This window comes from Martes martes, assembly GCF_963455335.1.
Source record: "Martes martes genome assembly, chromosome: 1".
Taxonomy (NCBI): domain Eukaryota; kingdom Metazoa; phylum Chordata; class Mammalia; order Carnivora; family Mustelidae; genus Martes; species Martes martes.
The window spans coordinates 120,874,840-120,896,370 of NC_137888.1; the positions used below are offsets into that span (position 1 = coordinate 120,874,840).

Sequence of the window (21,531 nt, forward strand, 5' to 3'; positions counted from 1 at the left end):
GCTCAGGTCATGATCTCAGAGTCCTGGGATGGAGCCCCGCATCGGGCTCTCTGCTCAGCGGGGAGCCTGCTTCAGCCCCACATCGGGCTCTCTGCTCAGCGGGGAGCCTGCTTCCCTCCCCCCCCCCCCCCCCCGCCTGCCTCTTTGCCTACTTGTGATCTCTTTCTGTCAAATAAATAAATAAAATCTTAAAAAAAAAAATCATAAGGACCTTCAGACTGGATGGGAGAACCTTTTTTTTTTTTTTTTTTTTTTTTGGGACCTCTATTCTTCTGGGATAGAACCTCCTAGAAACCATCTTTTTTTTTTTTTTTTTTAAGATTTTATTTATTTGGGGCACCTGGGTGGCTCAGTGGGTTGAAGCCTCTGCCTTCGGCTCTGGTCGTGATCTCAGGGTCCTGGGATCGAGCGCCACATCGGGCTCTCTGCTCGGCAGGGAGCCTGCTTCCTCCTCTCTCTCTGCCTGCCTCTCTGCCTACTTGTGATCTTTCTCTGTCAAATAAATAAATAAAATTTATTTAAAAAAAAAGATTTTATTTATTTGACAGACAGAGATCACAAGTAGGCAGAGAGGCAGGCAGAGAGAGAGGAGAAAGCAAGCTCCCCGCTGAGCAGAGAGCCCGATGATGCAGGGCTGTATCCCAGGACCCTGGGATTATGACCTGAGTGGAAGGCAGAGACTTTAACCCACTGAACCACCCAGGTGCCCCCATAAAAACCATCTTTAGGTGATAATTTTTTCCCCTTCTGTTTGACTCTTAAAGGCTCCTTCCTTTCCCCCCCTTCGCATTAATGGATTAATTAAAGGGATATTGATTTTACTAATTTATAAAAAAAATCATTTATAAACTTCTTTTGGTTAAAAAAATGTATAAGGAATAAATCACTTGGAACTTATCTCATCACTGATCATTACATACCAGTCTTTTGTTAGGAACCACTACATAAAAAAGAGGCTAGGCTCAATAATACTATTATTTTTAATTAAGCCATGTAAAAATCAGCAATATGTATTTTTGGTAAAATGAAATTCAATAAAAAAGAATATAATATAACAACAAAAATCTCTTTCTTCTGACCTTTTTTCCTGTTCTCCTCTTTGCTGAAGTAAAGCACTATAGATAATTTGTTTCTTAAGAAACTTTCTGATCATACTCAAACACATATATCCTCCTCCTTTTTCTCTCCCACAAGTGGGATTATGATACACATACTGTTCTCCACCTTTCTTTTGCCACTTAATACTATATTTTTCTCTATCCATAAGTATTAAACTACCTCATTCTTTTTTTTTTAATATCATCCCTTTTATTTACTTTTTAAAAATATTTTATTTATTTATTTGTCAGGGATCGAGAGAGAGGAAGAGAGAATGTGCACAAGCTGGGGGAGTAGCAGGCAGAGGGAGAACCAGGCAGGGGAATGCAGGGCTCAATCCTGGGACCCTGGGATCGTGACTTGAGCCGAAGGCAGGCACTTTACCAACTGAGCCACCCAGACATCCCTAACCTACCTCATTCTTTTAAAAGGCTGTGCAGCATTCCCTGTAGAAATATTGAAATGTATTTAGCGTGTCCCCTATTGATGGACATCAGGTTGTATTCAGTTATTAGACATCACAAACATGTACGTGTATCCTTGTGCCCTTGTGTGAACATATCTGTGGTATAAACGTGGGATTCTTTGGGCCATACCACTCTGAATCATTTTATTTTAGTTTATGTACTGCTCAAAAAAGAGTGCTTGTAGAAGTATAAGTATATGTAAGTATATGAGTGCTCTCATGGCCCCAGCTGTATTTTCAGCCCCAGTGAAGAATGTTGGGTGATGAGGTTACTGAGAAAATAGATTATCTTTTGTTTATCTCCTCCAACCAAGAAGCTTTATGGAGCTTTGTGACTAGTCAAATTAATCTCCTTTATGTTGTAGTTTACTCAGCTTAATAAAACTGGAGATATTGATAGTACATCCTTGTTGGGTTTGTTTTAATAATAAAAAAAGTAGTGAGATAGATTAAGTTTTTATATGTAAAGCTATTGAAACAGTACTTAGTGCATAGTGCTGTGTATATAAATTATTAACCACCATTTACTTCTAAATTTATTAATGAATAAATATTAGCTTTTCATTTTGTAATTGTAAAATTATGTCATAATATTGGATATGCTTTTCCCCTGCTATCTGGCATCATATCCTCTTAGATCCTCAAACTGATTGAGAATCATATTGAGAATTAAGGAAAACTACTGAGGCTTAACCAAGTACGCATTAAATAAATTAGAGGAGTGGCTTGGAGATTTCACCGTTTTCTGTGTTGTTTCTTTGGGAAACGTGATTTAAATTCCAAAGCAAACAGATGAGCTCCCAGGCATGCACTGTCTTCAGTTGCTGCCTTTATTTTCCAATGCCTTTGTACTAAGTTCTCTGTGCTCAGAGGCATGCCTTATATTTCATTTTATATTTTTGTGGCTCCTGGCATTATGCTCCATGCCAAGTGGGTATTTTGAGAATAATTATATATAGCAAGAAGTGAAGACTGTGAGAAAATAATGCTTATTAAATTCCAGGTGCCACCTCAACATACAAGTGCTGAGATCCTGTGGCAGCATTTGTGGAAGGTGTGGCCAGCAATGACTTTAGAAGATTGTTTTATTTGCCTAAGTGTTCTATTGGAGGTTGGCCATCGCCTGAAGCCCTTTATTTTTTCTTTTCCCAAGTTGGTACTCATGATTCTGGTGCTTTATAAAACAGTAGCAAGAGCATTTTTTGTCCAACAGTCACATATATTCCTTACATAAATTTCTTACTGTGAACATGAGTATTTTTCCCTTTACTAATTTTTATATATGCTTTTGTTCATTTCTGTCCTATAGTGAGCCTAAAAAGAGGGGGAGATCCATCTTCCTCCATTTCGCTTAAGCATGACTAATTAGTGTCTCTTTTGCCCTCAAGTTCTCTACCTTTGAACAACTGAAAGCACTTAACTGTGCTTGAGATGCCTTTCCCAATTACATTTCCATATTATTCCTTTTATGTCAACAGATATACAAATAACTCTTGAATCATGGAGTCATAATACTAGTCATTAGAGTGCTTCTTGTCAGTCGTCTTCATTTGAAGATAAGGAAACTGTAAAATAACTTACCCAGCAGAGTATAACCTCTTTCTTTTGGAGCCAGAACTGAAAACTCAGTTCCTGGCTCCTGATTTGATGCTTTTTCCACTATACTACCTACCTTCTCATGGACCTCTTGGATTACTGAATCAATCTATGAGAAACTCCTTTTACTTTGACCTGAAATGGTACATTTTAATAACGATCTTACCTCAGATATACATGGTTTTAAACAGTTATGTGAGAAAAGTAACCCACTTTTCATTTGAAGAGCTTTTTATCTTATTCAGTAATGCTTAGTTAGCAGACAGATTTTGAAATGTATTAATTTCTCTGTCAGTTTTCCTTATCTTAAAATGGCGATGATGATAATACTGATCTTGTATATTTTGTGAGCATTATAGAGAAATGTATGTAAAGTGGTACATATTGCTCAGTAATTGTTACCATTACTATTATTGTTGTCCTATGTTCATCTGTATATGTCCATGTGCAGTAATTTTTGATAGGATGCTGGTGAAGACACACTCTCCTAGGGAGGATGAATGAGAATCTCACACATAGTCGTGGTGGATACCAGTGGTGCGGGGGAGAGGAAGATGGAGTTTTAGTTTGAGAAAACATTCAGAATTTTAATTGTGTGTTTGGAAAATGAAAAAAAAAAAAACTTTCCCAATTGAAATTATATAACCATAACAATGTTCTGGGCTAATGGTGAGATATGTAAGTTTTTATTTAGGTCATACCACCTTGGATGTGTACATATGTGCATATGTTTCACATTTCTCTAAAGGGCCTATGGTTTTAAAATGGTTGCAGACATTGTCACAATGTCTGAAATCTCAGTAATTTTCTATTTCGCTCTAAAGGTAGTAGCAGTAGCAATAAGATCCAGACTCCTTAGAGCAGAAAGTGTGGGTGCAAATAGCAGGGCTGTGATAGAGGAGAGATGGAGGTTGGTTGGAGAATTTGAAGTGAAAATTATGGAAAATGGCCAGTGATTAAGGTATTTATAGGTCATGGTATGTGAAGTCCAGGGGTTAAGTCCAGTAACTCGCTTATGGACAGCTCTAGCTATTAATTGATTTTTTAAAAAGACCTTTTTATTGTAAAACAAAACTCAAGTACAAAAAACACACTAAAAAGTATATAGTTTGATGAATTATTAAGAATTAGGCATTCTTGTCATAACTGTGAGGTCAAGAAATCTAACTTTGTTAGTCATCCAAGAAACTCCTCCATGTTCTTCTTTTCATAGAAATCATTTCCTTGTGGTTTCTCTCTAGTTTTATAATCAAATGTGAATCTTGTCTCCTCCTCCACCTCCCCCCCCCTTAACTTGTTATGTATTAAGTCTTTTCCCTACAATTTCTGTTGAAGAACTTAGATTTTTTTTAACCTATGGAGTTTCCCACACTTTGAGAATTTCACTTTCATGGGGCAATTCAGCATATTACTGTGTCCTTTGCATTTCTTGCAAATTAGCAGCTGGATTCAGAGGCTTCTCCAAACTGAGGTTTGATCTCCATCAAAACTATAGGTTGTGGTATAGTCTTTTATCAGAAGGTTCAAAATATTTTTTTGTTGTTGTTATTATCATTTGTTGATGCTCAGTGTCTACATCCATGAATTCAAAAGGAGATGCAAAATAATAGACTAAATATTCCAGTTCTACCATTTTGTTTTCATTTATTAGCTGGAATAATTTTATATGGAGATGGATCCTCTTATCTATATTCGTTCCTGAATGGTAAAGTTCAAATAGAAAAGAACAGATAAATCCTTGACTTGGCTAGTTTTCAAGATACTTAGTTTAGATGGTGACTAGTTTAATATTATGAACTTGTCGAATTAAATATTTTTCATGGGTTTCAATATATTGCAATTCCTGCTCTTCTTAGAAACTCACTTATTCCTTTGGCCTGTGAGAACCAACCCAGTTTGGCGCCCAGGTCTCTTGCCATGACTCTAGTTAATTAAAAAAAAAATTATTTTTTAAACTTTTTATTTTTTTAATTAACATATAATGTATTATTAGCCCCAGGGGTACAGGTCTGTGAATCGCCAGGTTTACACACTTCACAGCACTCACCATAGCACATACCTTCCCCAGTGTAAATAACCCCACCACCCTCTCCCTACCTGCACCCCCCCACCCTCAGTTTGTTTTATGAGATTAAGAGTCTCATGGTTTGTCTCTCTCCCGATCTCATCTGACTCTAGTTAATTTTTTTTTGTTTTGCTTTTAGATTTTATTTATTTATTTGACAGAGATCACAAACAGGTAGAGAGGCAGGCAGAGAGAGAGGGATAAGAAGGCCCCCTGCTGAGCAGAGAGCCCGATGCGGGGCTCGATCCCAGGACCCTGGGATCATGACCTGAGCCAAAGGCAGAGGCTTTAACCCACTGAGCCACCCAGGTGCCCCTCTAGTTAATTTTTGATAGCTTCCTTGCTGTTTTGTATCACAAGATGTTTCAGGCTCGTCTTGTACATTTCCTACTGCAGAACTGGTAGCTATTTCTCTAAGAAGCTCTGCTATTTAAGAAAAAAAAAATTTAACGGGAAATAGCATTGCACGATGCCAATCTGGCACTAGAGATGTTCATTGCTTCTCAGTTTGTCATTATTTTTAAGGCTTTTCGGTGGACAGAGCTAGGAAAATAGAAGTACTAAAGTAAAAATACCTTGTAAGTTCATACTGATACTTTCAATCCAAATTCAAGATCAGTTTTTATCTTGAGGTTCTTAATTTCTTCTGCTTTATACCTGTATTTCCTTTTTTTTTTTTTTCGGATTTCATTTATTTATATGACAGAGAGACAGTGAGAGAGGGAACACAAGCAGGGAGAGTGGGGAGAGGAAGAAGCAGGCTTCCTACTGAGCAAGGAACCTGATGCGGGGCTTGATCCCAGGACCCTGGCATCATGACCGGAGCCAAAGGCAGACGCTTAACGACTGAGCCACCCAGGCACCCAACCTATATTTCCTTTTTTTATACTGAAAATCTGATAGAATTACTATGCTTATTAATTGCTCATTTACTTCAATTCCACATGACACATACTCAGTTGTCAAGGAATAACTGTACTGATACACCACCACTAATTTTGGTTATTGCAAACAGTTCTAAAAGGTTTTTTTTTTCTTTTTGGATATGTTATTCACATTCCTCCCAGTTTTTCTTTACAGTAGCCATATGTATTGCCAGAGCATATAATCATTAAATATTATGTTCTCTCCATCCCAGTCTTAGTTCTACAAGTAACTATATATTTAGTGCTTACCACCAGTCTTTATGATGATGATTCTTTTTTTTTTTTTTAAGTTATTTATTTGGAAGAGAGAGAGAGCATGAGAGCGAGAGAGCACAAACAGAACGAGAGGGTGAGGGAGAAGCAGACTTTCCACTGAGAAGGGAGCCCGATGCAGGGCTGTATTCGAGGAACCTGGGATCATGACCTGACCTAAAAGCTGATGCTTAACCAACTGAGCCACCCAGGGACCGCATAATGATCTTTCTTTAGTCATTTTGGTTGTCTCAAGCCTTCTCTTTAATAGATACCTTAGGAAAGGCTCATGGGAAATTTTATCATGAATTTTCTTGCTTGCTTTTAACATTCTCTCCGCGTTTTTTATATCTGAAGGTCATTTTTGCTGAAAATAAAATCCTTGGCTCACATTTTCTTTCCTTGAATATCTCAAATCTGTAACTCCAGTTTTTTTCTGGCAAACAAATTGCTGTTGAAAAGTCTGAGGGTGATCTTCTTTTCTTTTTAAAAAATTTTACACATGATCTTTTGGCCTGAATCACAAAGGATTATTTTTAAGTCCATTAATTTTACTGGAATGTCTTGTTGATCATTCTGGGTTGTTACTCTGCTACATGGTGGGCTTTTTCAATATGTAGCTTCAGACTTCAGGAATTTAAAATTTCAGGTAAGTATTTTTTAGTTTAGTTTTTTTTTTTTTTTGGTTTGTGTTTTTTCTGTAACTTTGTTTTCTTCATCAGGGAATTTGACTCATCAGTCTTTATCACTTTCTCCTGATTCCTTTTTTATGGCCTAACTTTAAAATTTTTTTAAAAAATAAATTATTAGGAATAATTTTAGGTTTACTATAGAAAATATGCAAAGATAGTGTAGAGTTCAGTATGATTCTGACCCAGTGTTCCCTAATGTTAACATGTTACATTAGCAAAGTGCATTTGTCAAAACTAAGAAACCAAGATTGATTCATAGCTAAACTCCATATTTTCTTCAAATTTCATTAGTTTCTCCATTAACTATTCCAGGATCAAATTATAGGGCATCACATTGTATGTAGTACATTTCTTTTTCTTTCTCTTTCTTTTTAAAAATTGAGACAATCATAGAGTCATATGCAGTTGTAATAAAATAAAACAGAGATCCCTTGTACAGTTTGTTTTGTTCCCCTTAATGGTTAAAATTTTAGAAAACTGTTGAATAATATCACAATGAGGATACTAACATTAGTACATACCCTGTTTTATTTGTACACTTGTCTCTGTATGTTTGTGTGTTTGTAAGTTCTGTACAATTTTATTACTTGTGTAGGTTCATGTATCCACCACCACAGTTAAGATACTGATCTGTTCCAACACCACAAAGACCCCTTGTGTTGCTTTTTTATAACTTTAGCCACCTTCTTCTACCCTCCTACCTCCAACCCCTTCCTGAGTACTGGCAAACACTAATCTGTCTTCCATTTGTAAAATTTTGTGATTCCAAAAATATTATATAGGAATAGGACTATATAATATGTAACTTTTGGAAAATTGGCTCTCTTTTTTAAATTCAACATAATTGGAGACATATCTAAATTAGTGGATGTATCAGTAGTTTGTTCCTTTTTATTGCTGTGCAGTATTCTTTGTTATGTGTGTTTAATCATTTTCTTGTTGAAGGACTTCTTTGCTGATTACAATTTTGGGTTTTTACAACCAAAGCTGTTATGGGCACTAATGTATAGGGTATTATGTGAATTTAATATTTCATTTCTCTGAGATAAAATTGCTGGGTCATAAGGTAGTTGCATGTTTAGCTTATAGGTATTTCTTTTTGATTTGTAAAATTATTCTTTTTTTTTAAACTTTTTTAAAAAAGATTTTTAATTTATTTATTTGACAGAGAGAGATCACAAGTAGGCAGAGAGGCAGGCAGAGAGAGAGAGAGAGGGAAGCAGGCTCCCCGCTGAGCAGAAAGCCCGATACAGGACTCAATACTAGAACCCCGAGATCATGACCTGAGCTGAAGGCAGTGGCTTAACCCACTGAGCCCCCCAGGCACCCCTGTAAAATTATTCTTTATCTTAACTTTCTATTTTTCTTCTTTTTAATTTTTTTAAAAAATTTATTCGACAGAGAGACACAGTGAGAGAGGGAATACAAGCAGGAGGAGTGGGAGAGGGAGAAGCAGGCTTCTCGCTGAGCAGGGAGCCCAATGTGGGGCTTGATCCCAGGACCCCGGGATCATGACCTGAGCCGAAGGCAGATGCTTAATGACTGAGTCACCAAGGTGCCCCTTTCTATTTTTCTTAAGGCATGGTTTATTATGATTATTCATTTTACTTTTTAAAAAAAAATTTTTTAGTTTCATCTTCATTGCCAAAATTATTTTTTAAACTTTCAGTTACTTCTTGAGTTTCCTCTTCATTTCTGGGTTTTTCTGTTTTATTTCAAACCAAAGAAAACATGCATGTGTTCAGCAAAGTTTGCAAGTAAATTTGATACATATCTATCATATACCTATTGTTTATGCTCTGCTGCGCTGTTAGATGTATAAAATTTATAATTAGCTATTAATTTTTGTTAAGAATGTTTTAATATTGGAAGTAGATATTGTCGTTGTTATTTTTGAGCTTTATTGAGGTATAATTGACAAAAATGTATATATTTAAGATGTACAATGTAATGTTTCTCTATACATATACATTGTTAAATGATTACCTCAATCAAGCTAATTAAAAAATGGAAAATACCCATCACCTCACATAATTGCCCTTTTGTGTGTGTGGTGAGAACATTTAAGATGTACTCTTTCAGCAATTTCAGGTATCCAATGCAATGTTATTAACTGTAGTCACTATGCTATACAGCAGATCCCCAGAATTTGTTCTTCCTGTGTAAGTGAAAGTTTGTATACTTTGACAAACATCTTTTTATTTCCCTTACCCACTTTTCCCTCGCAACCACCATTTTACTGTCTGCTTCTACAAGTTTGACTTTTTTAGATTCCCGCATAAGTGAGATCGCGCAGTATTTGTCTTTCTGTATTGGCATTTATTTCACTTAGCATAATGTCCTCCAGGTTCATCCATGTTCTCATAAATGACAGGATTTCATTGTTTTTTTAGGATTGAGTGATATTCCATTGTGTATATGCAACATATTTTCTTAATCTGTTCATCTGTCAATGGACACTTAGGTGATTCTATATTTTAGCTATTGTAAGTAATGCTGCAATGAACATGAAATTGCAGATATCTCTTTAAGATACTTCTTTCATTTCCTTTGGATATATATCCAGAAGTGGGATTGCTGGATCATATGGTAGTTCTATGTTTAATTTTTTGAGGACCCTCCAGACTGTTTTCTATAATAGCTGTATCAATTTATATTCCCACCAACAGTATACAAGGGTTCTTTTTTTTCTCCACATCCTGGCCAATGCTTGTTATCTGTTGTCTTTTTGATAATAGCCATTCTAACAGGTATGATGTGATATTGTAGTTTTGATTTATATTTCTCTGATGATTTTTGGTGTCGAGCATTTTTTCACGTATCTTTTGGCCATTTATATGTCTTCTTTGGAGAAATGTCTGTCCAGTTCCTTTGCCTATTTTAAAATAAGGTTGTTTTCTTGCTATTGAGTTGTTTGAGTTTCTTGTGTATTTTGGATATTAATCCTTTATCAGATGTTTGCAAATATTTTCTCCCATTCTGTAGGTTGCCTCTTTATTCTGTTGTTTCCTTTGCTGTGCGGCTTTTTAGTTTGATACAATCTCATTTGTCTTTTTTTGCTTTTGTTTGTACTTTTCAGGTTGTATCCAAGAAATTATGTCAAGAAGCTTCCCCCCATGCTTTCTTCTACTAGTTTTATAATTTCAGGTCTTGCGTTTAAGTCTTTAATACAGTTTGAGTTGATTTTTATTTTATTTATTTGACAGAGATCACAAGTAGGCAGAGAGGCAGAGAAAGAGAGGGAAGCAGACTCGCCGCTGAGCAGAGAGCCCAATGTGGGGCTCGATCCCAGGACCCTGAGATCATGACCTGAGCCCAAGGCAGAGGCTTAACCGACCGAGCCACCCAGGCGCCCCTGAGTAGATTTTTTTATGTGGTGTGAGATAAGGGTCCAGTTTCATTCTTCTGCATGTGGATACCAGTTTTGTCAGCACTGTTTATTAAAGGGACTGTCCTTTCCCCATTGTGTGTTCTTGGCACCTTTTTTGAAGATCAATTGGCTATAAATATATGGATTTATTTCTGGGCTCTTTATACTGTTCCATTAGTCTATATGACTGTTTTATGCAAATACCTTAATGTTTTGATTACCATAGCTTTATGGTACATATTTTTCCCCAATTTATTAAATTTAAATTTTAGGTAGTTAACATACAGGGTAATATCAGTTTCTGGAGAATAATTCAGTGATTAATCACTTACATACAACACCCAGGGCTCATCATAACAAGTGCCCTCCTTAATACTCATCACCCATCTAGCTTTGGTATATTTTAAAACCAAAAGCATGTTGCCTCCAGCTTTGCTCTTGCTCAAGATTGCTTTGTCCATTCTGGGTCTTTTGTGGTTCCATATGATTTAGACTTTTAAAAAAATTTTTGTGAAAAAAAAAGGCATTGGAATTTTGATAGGGATTGCATTGAATCTGTAGATTGCTTTGAGTGTGGTATGGATTTTTAATAATGTTCTTTAGGTCTGTGAATATGGATATCTTTCCATTTATATGTTTTTTTCTGAATTCCTTTCTTCAATGTGTTATAATTTTCAGTGTATAGATCTTTTACTTCCTTAGTTAAATTTATTCCTAAGTACTTTATTTTTTTAAAATGCTAAGATAAGTGGGATTATTTTCTTAATTTAGGAGGGATAGCTTGTTGTTAGTATAAAGGAACATAATAATTTTTATATATTGATTTTACATCCTGAAACTTTATTGAATTCATTTATTAGTTGTAATAATTTTTTAAAAAAGATATATATTGAAGAGAAAGAGAGAGAGAAAAGGGATAAGCAAGGGGAGGGACAGATGGAGAGAAACTCAAGCAAACTCCATGCTGAGTGCTGAGCCTGATGTGGGGCTTGATCCCACACTCCTGAGATCATGACCTGAGCCGAAATCAAGAGTTGGACGCCCAACCAACTGAGCCACCCAGGCACCTCTAGTTGTAATAATTTTTTGGTGGAGTCTTTAGGGTTTCCTGCATGTAAAATCATGTTATCTGCAAACAGAGACAATTTTACTTATTTCTGATTTGGATGCCTTTTATTTTTTCTTGCCTAATTGATCGGGCTAGGACTTCTAATACTATATTGAATAGAAGGGGTAAGAACAGGATCCTTAAACCTGATTTTAGAGGAAAAGCTTTAAGCTTTGTGCCATTGAATGTGATGTTAACTATGGGCTCGTCATATATGGCCTTGATTATATTGAGGTACATTCCTTCTGTACCTAATTGGTTGACAGTTTTTATCATGAAAGGGTATTAAATTTTTTAAATGCTTTCTCTGCATCCATCGAGATGATCATGTGATATTTATCCTTCATTCTGTTAATGTGGTGCATCACATTTGTTGATTTGTGGATGTTGAACCATCCTTGCATCTTAGGAATACTTCTACTTGACATGGTGTATGATCCTTTTAATGTGATGTTGAATTGGGTATGCTAGTATTTTGTTGAGGATTTTTTTCATTTATTTCATCAGGGATACTGGCCTATAATTTGCATTTATTTCATCAGGGATACTGGCCTATAATTTTCCTGTAGTGTCCTTGCATTTATTTCATCAGGGATACTGGCCTATAATTTTCTTGTAGTGTCCTTCTCTGGATTCAGTATTCAGGTGATGCTGTCCTCATAAAATGAATTTGAAAGTATTTCCTCTTCAGTTTTTTTTAGAATAGTTTCTATTTTGTGGTTCCTTTGTTCCTTTCTTCTCTTGCTGTTGTCTTGGGTTTTTCAACTTCTGATGTATGGCTCTTCATGTCTTATATCGTTTTTAATGCCTTTTAGTCCTTTTGATTGATTTAGTAGGTTGTAGTTCTGAGTTATTTTGAGCATGGCTCTTTGAGATGCTTCCATTTTCTGTACGGATATTATTTTGCTCTTTTTCTTATAATAACTTTGTATGGAAATTGCGTTACTTTTCAGGTGCTCATTTTTATGTTAATTTAATGTTGGTAAATTTTTAGAAGGAAATTTATTTTGGATAGCTTTGCTTACTTTGCAGAGCTCCCTTTTACATTATTTTCCAATGTTGGTTCAAAATGTGGCCATTGGATTTCTGAGATTTCCAGGCTCTTTTTCCAGTATCCCAGCTCTCTTTATCTGGGTCTTCCTTTGTTCTCTGTTGACTCTGTCTTAATGAATTTTGATTCCATCCTCAGTAGAGACCGTGTTCTGAAAGAGAATCCTGACTCTTCATTTTTGAGAGTTCATGGGGGCCCACCCAGACTCTTTAGCCATTTCAGACCTTGCAGGTTCCTTGCATTTAGGTACTGTTGGAGAAAGGATATACCTCTTTTTCATTTGCTGTTCTTTAATTGGCTCAGCACATTTTCCAGTGAATATCCACTAGCTCCTTTGTGGTTCTCTTGGTATCCTGTCACTTCTTACAGCTTCTATAGGGGAGCATTATTTTACCTCTGTCCCCTTAAGGTTTTTCACTGGGCCTGAGAATTAAATTTATATAGGACAGGTTAACAGGGAAAGCATACAGATTTATTTAGTATAAATTTTAAGTGACATTGGAGCCCTCATAACGATATGAAGACCAAAAGAAGCAGTTAGAGTGGAACACTTATATATTGAGTTGGACAGAGAGCAGTAAATTGTGATAATGATACAAGGAGTAGTTACTCATGGAGAAGTGACTAGGAAGATAAGGATTCACAGACAAGATTTGTTTTTACAAATTCCTTTCAGCCTCAGGTCTCCATCCCTGCAGATAAGAATTACTTTCCCAGGACATCTTCCATGTGAGGTTTTATATCTTGCTTTCAGGAAGAAAAAGGGGGAGGTCAGAGCATCTTCTTAAACCTGCTGTTTTTCAAGTACCTTTAGCTCAAAATAATCTTTATGGCCAAATGGCATATTTGGGGTGGAACATTCTGCCATCCCCCTTCACTTCTCTCTTCCTTCCATATGGGCAGCAACTGACATGCAGATCTTGTGGCTGCTGGTGGTTTGTCTATATCTGTGTTTATTTTAGAGTTTGTGGGAAATTTTGCAACATAGTTTTTGTTTTTTTGTGAAAGCTGTATATAGGTTTTTGGCTTTGTTATCTGCTTTGTCAGTTTTTATGTGGGAATTCAGGAAGATCCACAATCCATGCTGTCTCCTACACCCATCTTCTCAGAGTCCCATCAGTTGGTTGATTTTGTGTGTGTGTATATGTGCTTGTTCCTAATGTGGTCTGAAAAATCTGAAGATGAAGTGAATTTGTTTGATAAATTAGGTTCTGCTATGACTTTCTTTGATTAGTGCAAATCTCTGTGCCTAGTAAAGACTCTTTAGTTTTGGTGTTCATTTCCTTCATTAATGATTACTATATAAAATTCAATCTCTAGAGTTGAAAAGAAAGTTTAGTCTATGTAATGGTGAGTTGTGATTTTTTTTTAAAACTAACTATAGTTAAGAGTCTCACAGCTTGAATGAGTGGTTACATATGATCCCATTTACTTAAATGTGAGCCTGTGTTGTCTTCCTACTAGTTACATATATACTAATACATGGTCCTATGTTGCTCTTCAAGGAGTGGTTTTCTTTCCTGTTTCATACGTCTTTCCTAAATGTTATATGCTAGTTAGATTATTCAGGATAACCTGTTACAGAAACAAACTCCCCACCACTTCTTTATTAATTAAGGACCATGATTGCCCTAAACATTATTACTACTCAGAGAAGAAGAAAACTTTAGCAGAAATTGGTTTTATTCAGGTACTTATTTTGTGCAAGAGCTCTTGTATTTCTCCCTGCTGAGGCTTTTAAAGGCCAAACAACATTTTATCATTAAACATAAAATTTAGCATGATTACTTATAATAGTGTTATGTACAGTATAGTTCTGTTTTGATTTTTCCTACAAAGTATTAATACTTTCACTTTCAAAGAGTTTATGGACTAGCTATTGACATAATCTGAATGAGTGAATAAATAAATAATAAGGGATGTAGGAATTTATGTGTGTGTGTGTGTGTGTATTTAGGTTGTCTTTTTCTTCTTTAATGAGTTTTGTTAGCTTGTATCTTTTAAAGAATTGTCCCATTTCTTCTATGTTAGTGAATTTATGGGCATAGAGTTAATTTGTAGTGTTATAGTATCTTAATGTATGTTATAATATTTTAATGTATATTAGATCTATAGTGATGTTTCCTGTCTCATAATTGGTATTGATAGTTTGTGTCTTCTCTTTTTTTCCTTGATCAGCCTGGCTAGAGCTTTATCAATTTTTTTGATCTTTTCAAAAAACCAACTTTAAAAAAATTATTTTAATTCCACTTAGCTAACCTGTAGTGTTATATTAGTTTCAGGGATTCAATATAGGGAATCCCTTTGAATTAGTGTTTTTTATCCTTTGGGTAAATACTTAGTAGTGCAGTTGCTGGATTGTAGGGTAGTTCTATTTTTAACTTTTTGAGGAACCTCCATACTCTTTTTCAGAGTGGCTGCATGAGTTAGTGTTCCACCAATAGTGCAAGAAGTTTCCTTTTTCTTCACATCCTTGACAACACCTGTCGTTTCTTGTGTTGTTGATTTTTAACTCTTCTGACACATGATATCTCATTGTGGTTTTGATTTGCATTTCCCTTATGGTAAGTAATGATGAACATCTTTTCATGTGTCTGTTGGCCATCTGTATGTCTTCTTTGGGGAAATGTCTGTTCATGTCTTCTGCCCATTTTTAAATCAGATTATTTGGTTTTTAGGTGTTGGATTTTGTAAGTTCTTCATATAGTTTGGATATTAACCCTTTATTGGATATGTCACTTGCAAGTATCTTTTCCCATTCTGCAAGTTGCCGTTTCGTTTTGTTGATGTTTCCTTTGCTGTGCAGAAATTTTTTATTTTGATGTAGTCCCAACTGTTTATTTTTGCTTATTCTCCCTTGTCTCAGGAGATATCTCTCAAGTTGCTATGGCCAATGTCAGAGAGGTTACTGCCTGTGTCTCTTCTAGGATTTTTATGGTTTCAGGTCTCACATTAAACAGTCTTTATTTCACTTTGAATTTATTTTTTTGTATGGTGTTAAAAAAAAAAAGGTCCAGTTTGTTTGTTTCTTTCTTTTCAAGATTTTTTTTTTGCTTTCAAGATTTTATTTAAATTCAAGTTAGTTAATATATATAGTGCAGTTTAGTTTCAGGGTTAGAATTTAGTGATTAATCACTTGCATATAACATACAGGTGCCCTCCTTATGCCCATCATCCATTTACACACACAGTGTTCCAGTGTGTCATTTAAAGGCATTGTTTCCTTCTTGATTTTCTGCTTAGATGATCTTTCCATTGATGTAAGTGGGTTGTTAAAGTCCCCTGCTATTACTGTATTATTTTGGATTAGTTCCTTTATGTTTGTCATTGTTTTATGTATTTGGGTGCTCCTGGGTGGGTGTATAAATATTTACAGTTGTTATATCTTCTTGTTGGATTGTCTCCTTTATTATTATACAGAGTTATTCATCATCTCTTGCTACAATCTTTGTTTTAAACTCCCCTTTATCTGATATAACTATTCCACTCTAGCTTTCTTTTGACATCCATTTGCATGATAAGTATTTCTTCATTCCCTCACTTTGAATCTGCTTGTGTCTTTGGGTCTGAAGTGAGTCTCTTATTGGCAGCATATAGATGGATTTTATTTTTTTTATCAGTCTATCACCTTGTATCTTTTGGTTGGAGCATTTAGTCCATTTACATTCAGAATAATTGTTGATACGTATTTATTGCCATTTTATTACTTGTGTGGTCGTTTCTGGAGCTTTTCTCTGATCCTTTCTTGTCTTTCTCTGTTATGGTTTGCTGATTTTCTTTAGTGACACATTTGGATTTCTTTCTCTTTATTCTTTGCACATTTATTAGTGGTTTTTGGTATAAGGTTACCATTAGGTTTGTATATAACCTCTCCTTGATATAGTTGTTAGTGTTACGTTTTAGGTCATTTAAGTTTGAACCCATTCTCTAAGAACCAACTTTTGGTTTTATTGATTTTCTCTGTTTTTCTCTTTTCAGTTTTATTGGTTTCTGCTCTAACCTTAGTTTCTTTTTTATCTGCTTATATTTGTTTTATTTCACTCTTCTTTTTCTAATTTCATACAGAAGCAGCATAGGTTGCTGATGTAAATTCCTTTTCCTTCTCTGCTAATATATGAGTTTAATGCTGTTTGAATATTAACATTTTATTATATTATATTTAAGTATTATATTTAAATTTTAGCAAAACCACGTAATTTATCAGGAAACTCTCCTGAAAGAATGGAGTTCATGGGGATGCATAAAAAGAAAAATTTTGCAGCATGATAGGTTTATTTGGCAAAGTAGGAGAAAATAATGTGCTGGCCGGGGAAGGAATGTTAGAAGTTCATGTTTGTAAATGAAATTATGATGAAAGAAAAGGGATTAAAGATAACTTTAAAAATATTATTTGCCACTAAACAATTACATATCTGTATTTTATTTATTTTATTTAGAAAATGTTGGTGGTAATTGAAGTGCAGTGCAGTTGCCACCGAAAAGAACACTGTGTAACTACACTGTACATACTCAGATGTATTTTTAAAGACATCATGCTATTTTCTGTGTCTAATATATATCACCTATACAGTTTATTTCACTTATAGATGATATAGTTACAGTACATGAGAAGTCTGTATCCATTATAGTGATTGCTGTGTTTTCTTTTCTTGCAGAAATGCTGAGCCGATTGTCAGGATTAGCAAATGTTGTTTTGCATGAATTATCAGGAGAGGACACTGATGAGAATATGAGGGCTTCCCTAGACCCTGTGAGTAGCTCTATTCTGAATTAAACTGATGAGACATATATTCCATGTTCTTCTAAAGGAAAGAATTTAAGATAGAAGGCTTTGAGCAGCCTCCATTTTGCTAGGTGGAAGAGAGGATTTAGAAAAGTATTGATACTTTATGAATGATCCTTCTCCTGTATGTTTGTAGTCTGTGAGTCACAGTGAAGGGAATCAAATCCTGGATGAATTGTTTTAACTTCTCCTCAGGTATATATCCTGTTCCCTGGGAAAGGTTTGAATAATAAGTGGCAGAACTGGGGCACCTTTCAGATTTGAAAATATGTTTGCTATTGTAAATTTATCAACACTTCTCTTACAGCTTGTATTATATTTTCTGATAGCCACATGAGAAATCAAAAGAAGTCCTTTAGTTTTCTGAAAGACAAGCAGTATTTCCTAGTGGCTAAGATAATTTTATTCAACTGCTCCCTTAAATTTAAATTTTGGGCTCCTCCACTTAATAATAGTTTGTTATCTTTGCTTCCTTTTATTTTTCTCTTTGGTAAAATTAGGATAATACCATAAATGAGATAATGTTTTGTTTTGTGAAATGCTTAACATTTACAAAATAATGATTTTAATGGCTATGATAATAAGTATTATTAGATCAGAATTGGAAAGATTTCTTAAGTATGGAAATGAGATGGGCAAAAGATAAGATGAAGTTGGAATGAAGAAACTCTTTTTTGGACACTGATACTCTTTCCCTGATGCACTGGCAACTTTTTGTCTAAATACTAGGCATTACCCCAAGAATCTGACATGGAATTTAATGATAGGACACAAGAAGATGTTCTGGAGCGCCTGGCTTATGCTGAGCAGTTGGTGGTGGAGCTAAAAGAAATAATTAGAGAGAAGGACATTCAATTGCAGCAAAAAGATGAAGTTCTACAGGTACTGTGGTTTTTCTCTTTTCTTGCCAAGCATTGGATAAAAGATAGACACAATATTTGCTTAGATTTTTCTTTTCACTTAGATTATTTCCCTAATACTGTAAAATGATGGCTCCTGAGAATACTTTTGTTCTGTATTAGGTACATGATGAATAAACATTTATATATTTACTGTCGTTGTTCTCTGACAGGAAGAAAGAAAAGCTGCTGATAACAAAATAAAAAAACTAAAACTTCATGCTAAGGCCAAATTAACGTCTTTGAATAAACACATAGAAGAAATGAAGGCACAAGGAGGGACTGTTTTACCTACAGAACCTCAGTCAGAGGAGCAAGTCTCCAAGGTATGGTAATGGGATATACTACACATTTTCTTTCTTTCTTTTTTTTTTTTTTTTAAAGATTTTATTTATTCACTTGACAAACAGAGATCACAAGCAGGCAGAGAGGCAGCAAAGAGAGAGAGAAAGGAGGAAGCAGGCTCCCTGGGGAGCAGAGAGCCTGATGTGGGGCTCGATCCCAGAACCCTGGGATCATGACCCAAGCTGAAGGCAGAGGCTTTAACCCACTGAGCCACCCAGGCACCCCTATAGTTCTTTTAAATAAATGACTTTATCTCCTTCATTTTCAGCATGATAAGAGTTCTACGGAAGAAGAGACAGAAGTAGAAAAGATAAAACATAAACTCCAGGAGAAGGAGGAACTAATTAGCTGTTTGCAAGCCCAACTTTCCCAGGCACAGGGAGAGCAAACTACACAGGTAGGGGTGTTAAGTCACCTCTTAGTCATTAAGTTGATGAATCGCTAAAATCCAGTGGATTATTATATGACAAATACATTTTTCTAGATGGCCAATGGATATTTACCTATGTATGTATCAATTTACTTTCTTCTTCCCTTTCCTTCTCTCATCAACTTCCTTTCCTTCCTACCTAAGTCTAGTAATTGAGTGTTTGCCATTCTTGTTTGAGGTTTGTGGAGATTCAGTATGCCCTTTAATATATGGTTTCACATATTTTTATTTCAGAAGAATTTTTTGTTAGGGAAGGAAAAAATGAAAGAAGATGGGATCAGGAGGGAGAGAAACCATAAGAAACTCTTAATCTCACAAAACAAACTGAGGGTTGTGGGGGGTGGTGGGAGGCAGATAGGGAGAGGGTGGCTGGGTTATGGACATTGAGGAGGGTATGTGCTATGGTAAGTGCTGCGAAGTGTGTAAGCCTGATGATTCGCAGACCTGTACCCCTGGGGCTAATAATACATCATATATTAACTTCAAAAAAAATTACATAGTTTGTGGTATTTGGTCTGTTTTCTTATCTAGGGACTTCTATTATCTGTATGTTCCTTCTTTGATTATCTTTAGTATTTGTCAATTACTTTCAATTCCTTTTTATTTATTTCTTCATTTTAAAGTTTCTTCTTTATTTGTCCTTCACCTAAGTCTTTCTGTTTATTTACTTTTGTGTTCCTTCTTGTTTAAACTTCTTTTTCTGAAAAATTTTTCATATATATTAAATTTTTCCAAATTTCAGTCACCTCATTTCTGATTTCTCTGAGTCTGATTATGCTGTTTTTCTGTGTCTTGTACAATTTTCTTAATTTTTTAAATACATTTTGAGATAGAGTACAGTTTTGATTTGTTTTTTGAACATGCCTCTGGTCTGTTATTATCTGTATATTGTTTTGCTCCTTAGCTTTTTTTTTTTTTAATAGTAACTTTGTATGAAATTTGACCTTGACCCTTTTATAGTCCTTACTTTTGTGGGCAATTAATTTTTCTAAACTTCTGGAAGTAGCCTTGGTTCAGGAAAGCTTTTCTTTACTTAACAGACCTCTGTCTTTTGTTGTTATTTTTGTATTGTGTCCAAATATTTGGCAGCTGTATTTCCTGGTTTTCTTTCTCCTCTCCTTCACTTTGGCCTATACCAACATTGTGCAATAGTAATATAACGTAAGCCACATGTAGAATTTAAAATTTAATAGCAGAAACAGGTAAAATTAATTTTAACAATGTATTTCATGTAGTCCAATATATTCAAAATATACTTTTGAGATTAATAGAATGATTATTTCTGTGTTTTTTTTTTGCATTGTCTGAAATTTGGTTTGTATTTTTACATTGTATCTCAATTTGGATTAATAAATTCTCATTGGAAATACTTCTTCTCTGTTTAGATTTCATAAAATGTCCAGTTGAGAAAATAGATTAATATACTTAAGTTGTTCCAGACATATGTAAAAGCTTTCTAATAACTGAACCAAGGGCTGAAACATCATTTTTCTTAAGATCTGCATAAGTATCAACTGTGACCATGCTATCTGCATGAAGTATTCAAATAAATACATTACAATGATACATGAGTGTGTAGGAAAAAATCTTTCAAACTGAATGAATCCACTGACACCTACTAGTTAGGCAATGTGTTTCTTGTAATACTAGGAAGAGCATGCACACTTGTTACTTGTATAACAATTTAAGAGTACTAGACATTATGCAATAAGGTGAAATATAGTTGTATTTAATGGGAAAATAATTTACAGTTCAATTAACTAAATTAAATAATATTAATAATTAAACTCCTCATTTGCGTTAGTCATATTTCAAGCCTTCTGGAGCCATATGTAGCTAGTTGATAATGAATTATACAGCATGTGTACAGACCTTTTTCTCCTGTTTCTGTTATCTCTATTCTGCGTAATTTTTATTTCACTTCTAGAAGTTTCTTCTTATTTCTGGTCCATGTCTTAGAAGAGAGCCCTGATGAGGCAGTTTTGAGAATTCAGAGGAGCTAAGTTGTTCTAGACTTTAAGTCCTACTTGGACCCCTTGCATTTACCCAGTATTGGAGAATGGGGAAGCCCTGCCAGTTTAAGTGGCTGTTCTAAGATTGGCCAGCTGTGCTTTCCAGTAAGAACTTGTTGGCTGTTTCGGGGTTTTCCTGTTCTCCTGGCCATTAATGTTGCTCTGTTGCTGCCTGCTTCCTCTTGCATAGATGCTAATGACATGCAGGTCTTGTGCCTTTTGGTGGTTTACTCTGCCTGTTGTATTTTGGGGTCTGGGGGACTGCCTTCTGAATTTTACTATAAACATTGTCCATGAGTTTTTGGTTTTACTATTTAGTTGTACTGTTTCTATGTGAGGATTCAGATAAGTTGAAAAAGAGCTGCTGTTGCTTTTGTTTTCCTCTGACAAATAATTCTGATAATTACTTTTAAAAAACCCCAGCACATGTAGTTCTTT

General features: G+C 35.1%; 1 protein-coding gene across 1 annotated transcript in view; it reads left to right on the plus strand.

The window, feature by feature from the left end:
- Window positions 1–21,531, plus strand: part of GOLGB1 (golgin B1) — a 98,631-nt gene that overhangs the window by 1,754 nt on the left and 75,346 nt on the right. Inside the window, exons 2-5 of the mRNA XM_080819093.1 lie at window positions 17,280–17,374; window positions 18,137–18,289; window positions 18,480–18,632; window positions 18,920–19,048. Coding sequence (XP_080675219.1) covers window positions 17,282–17,374; window positions 18,137–18,289; window positions 18,480–18,632; window positions 18,920–19,048 — 528 coding nt within the window. The 5' untranslated portion in view covers window positions 17,280–17,281. The remainder of the gene's footprint in view (window positions 1–17,279; window positions 17,375–18,136; window positions 18,290–18,479; window positions 18,633–18,919; window positions 19,049–21,531) is intronic.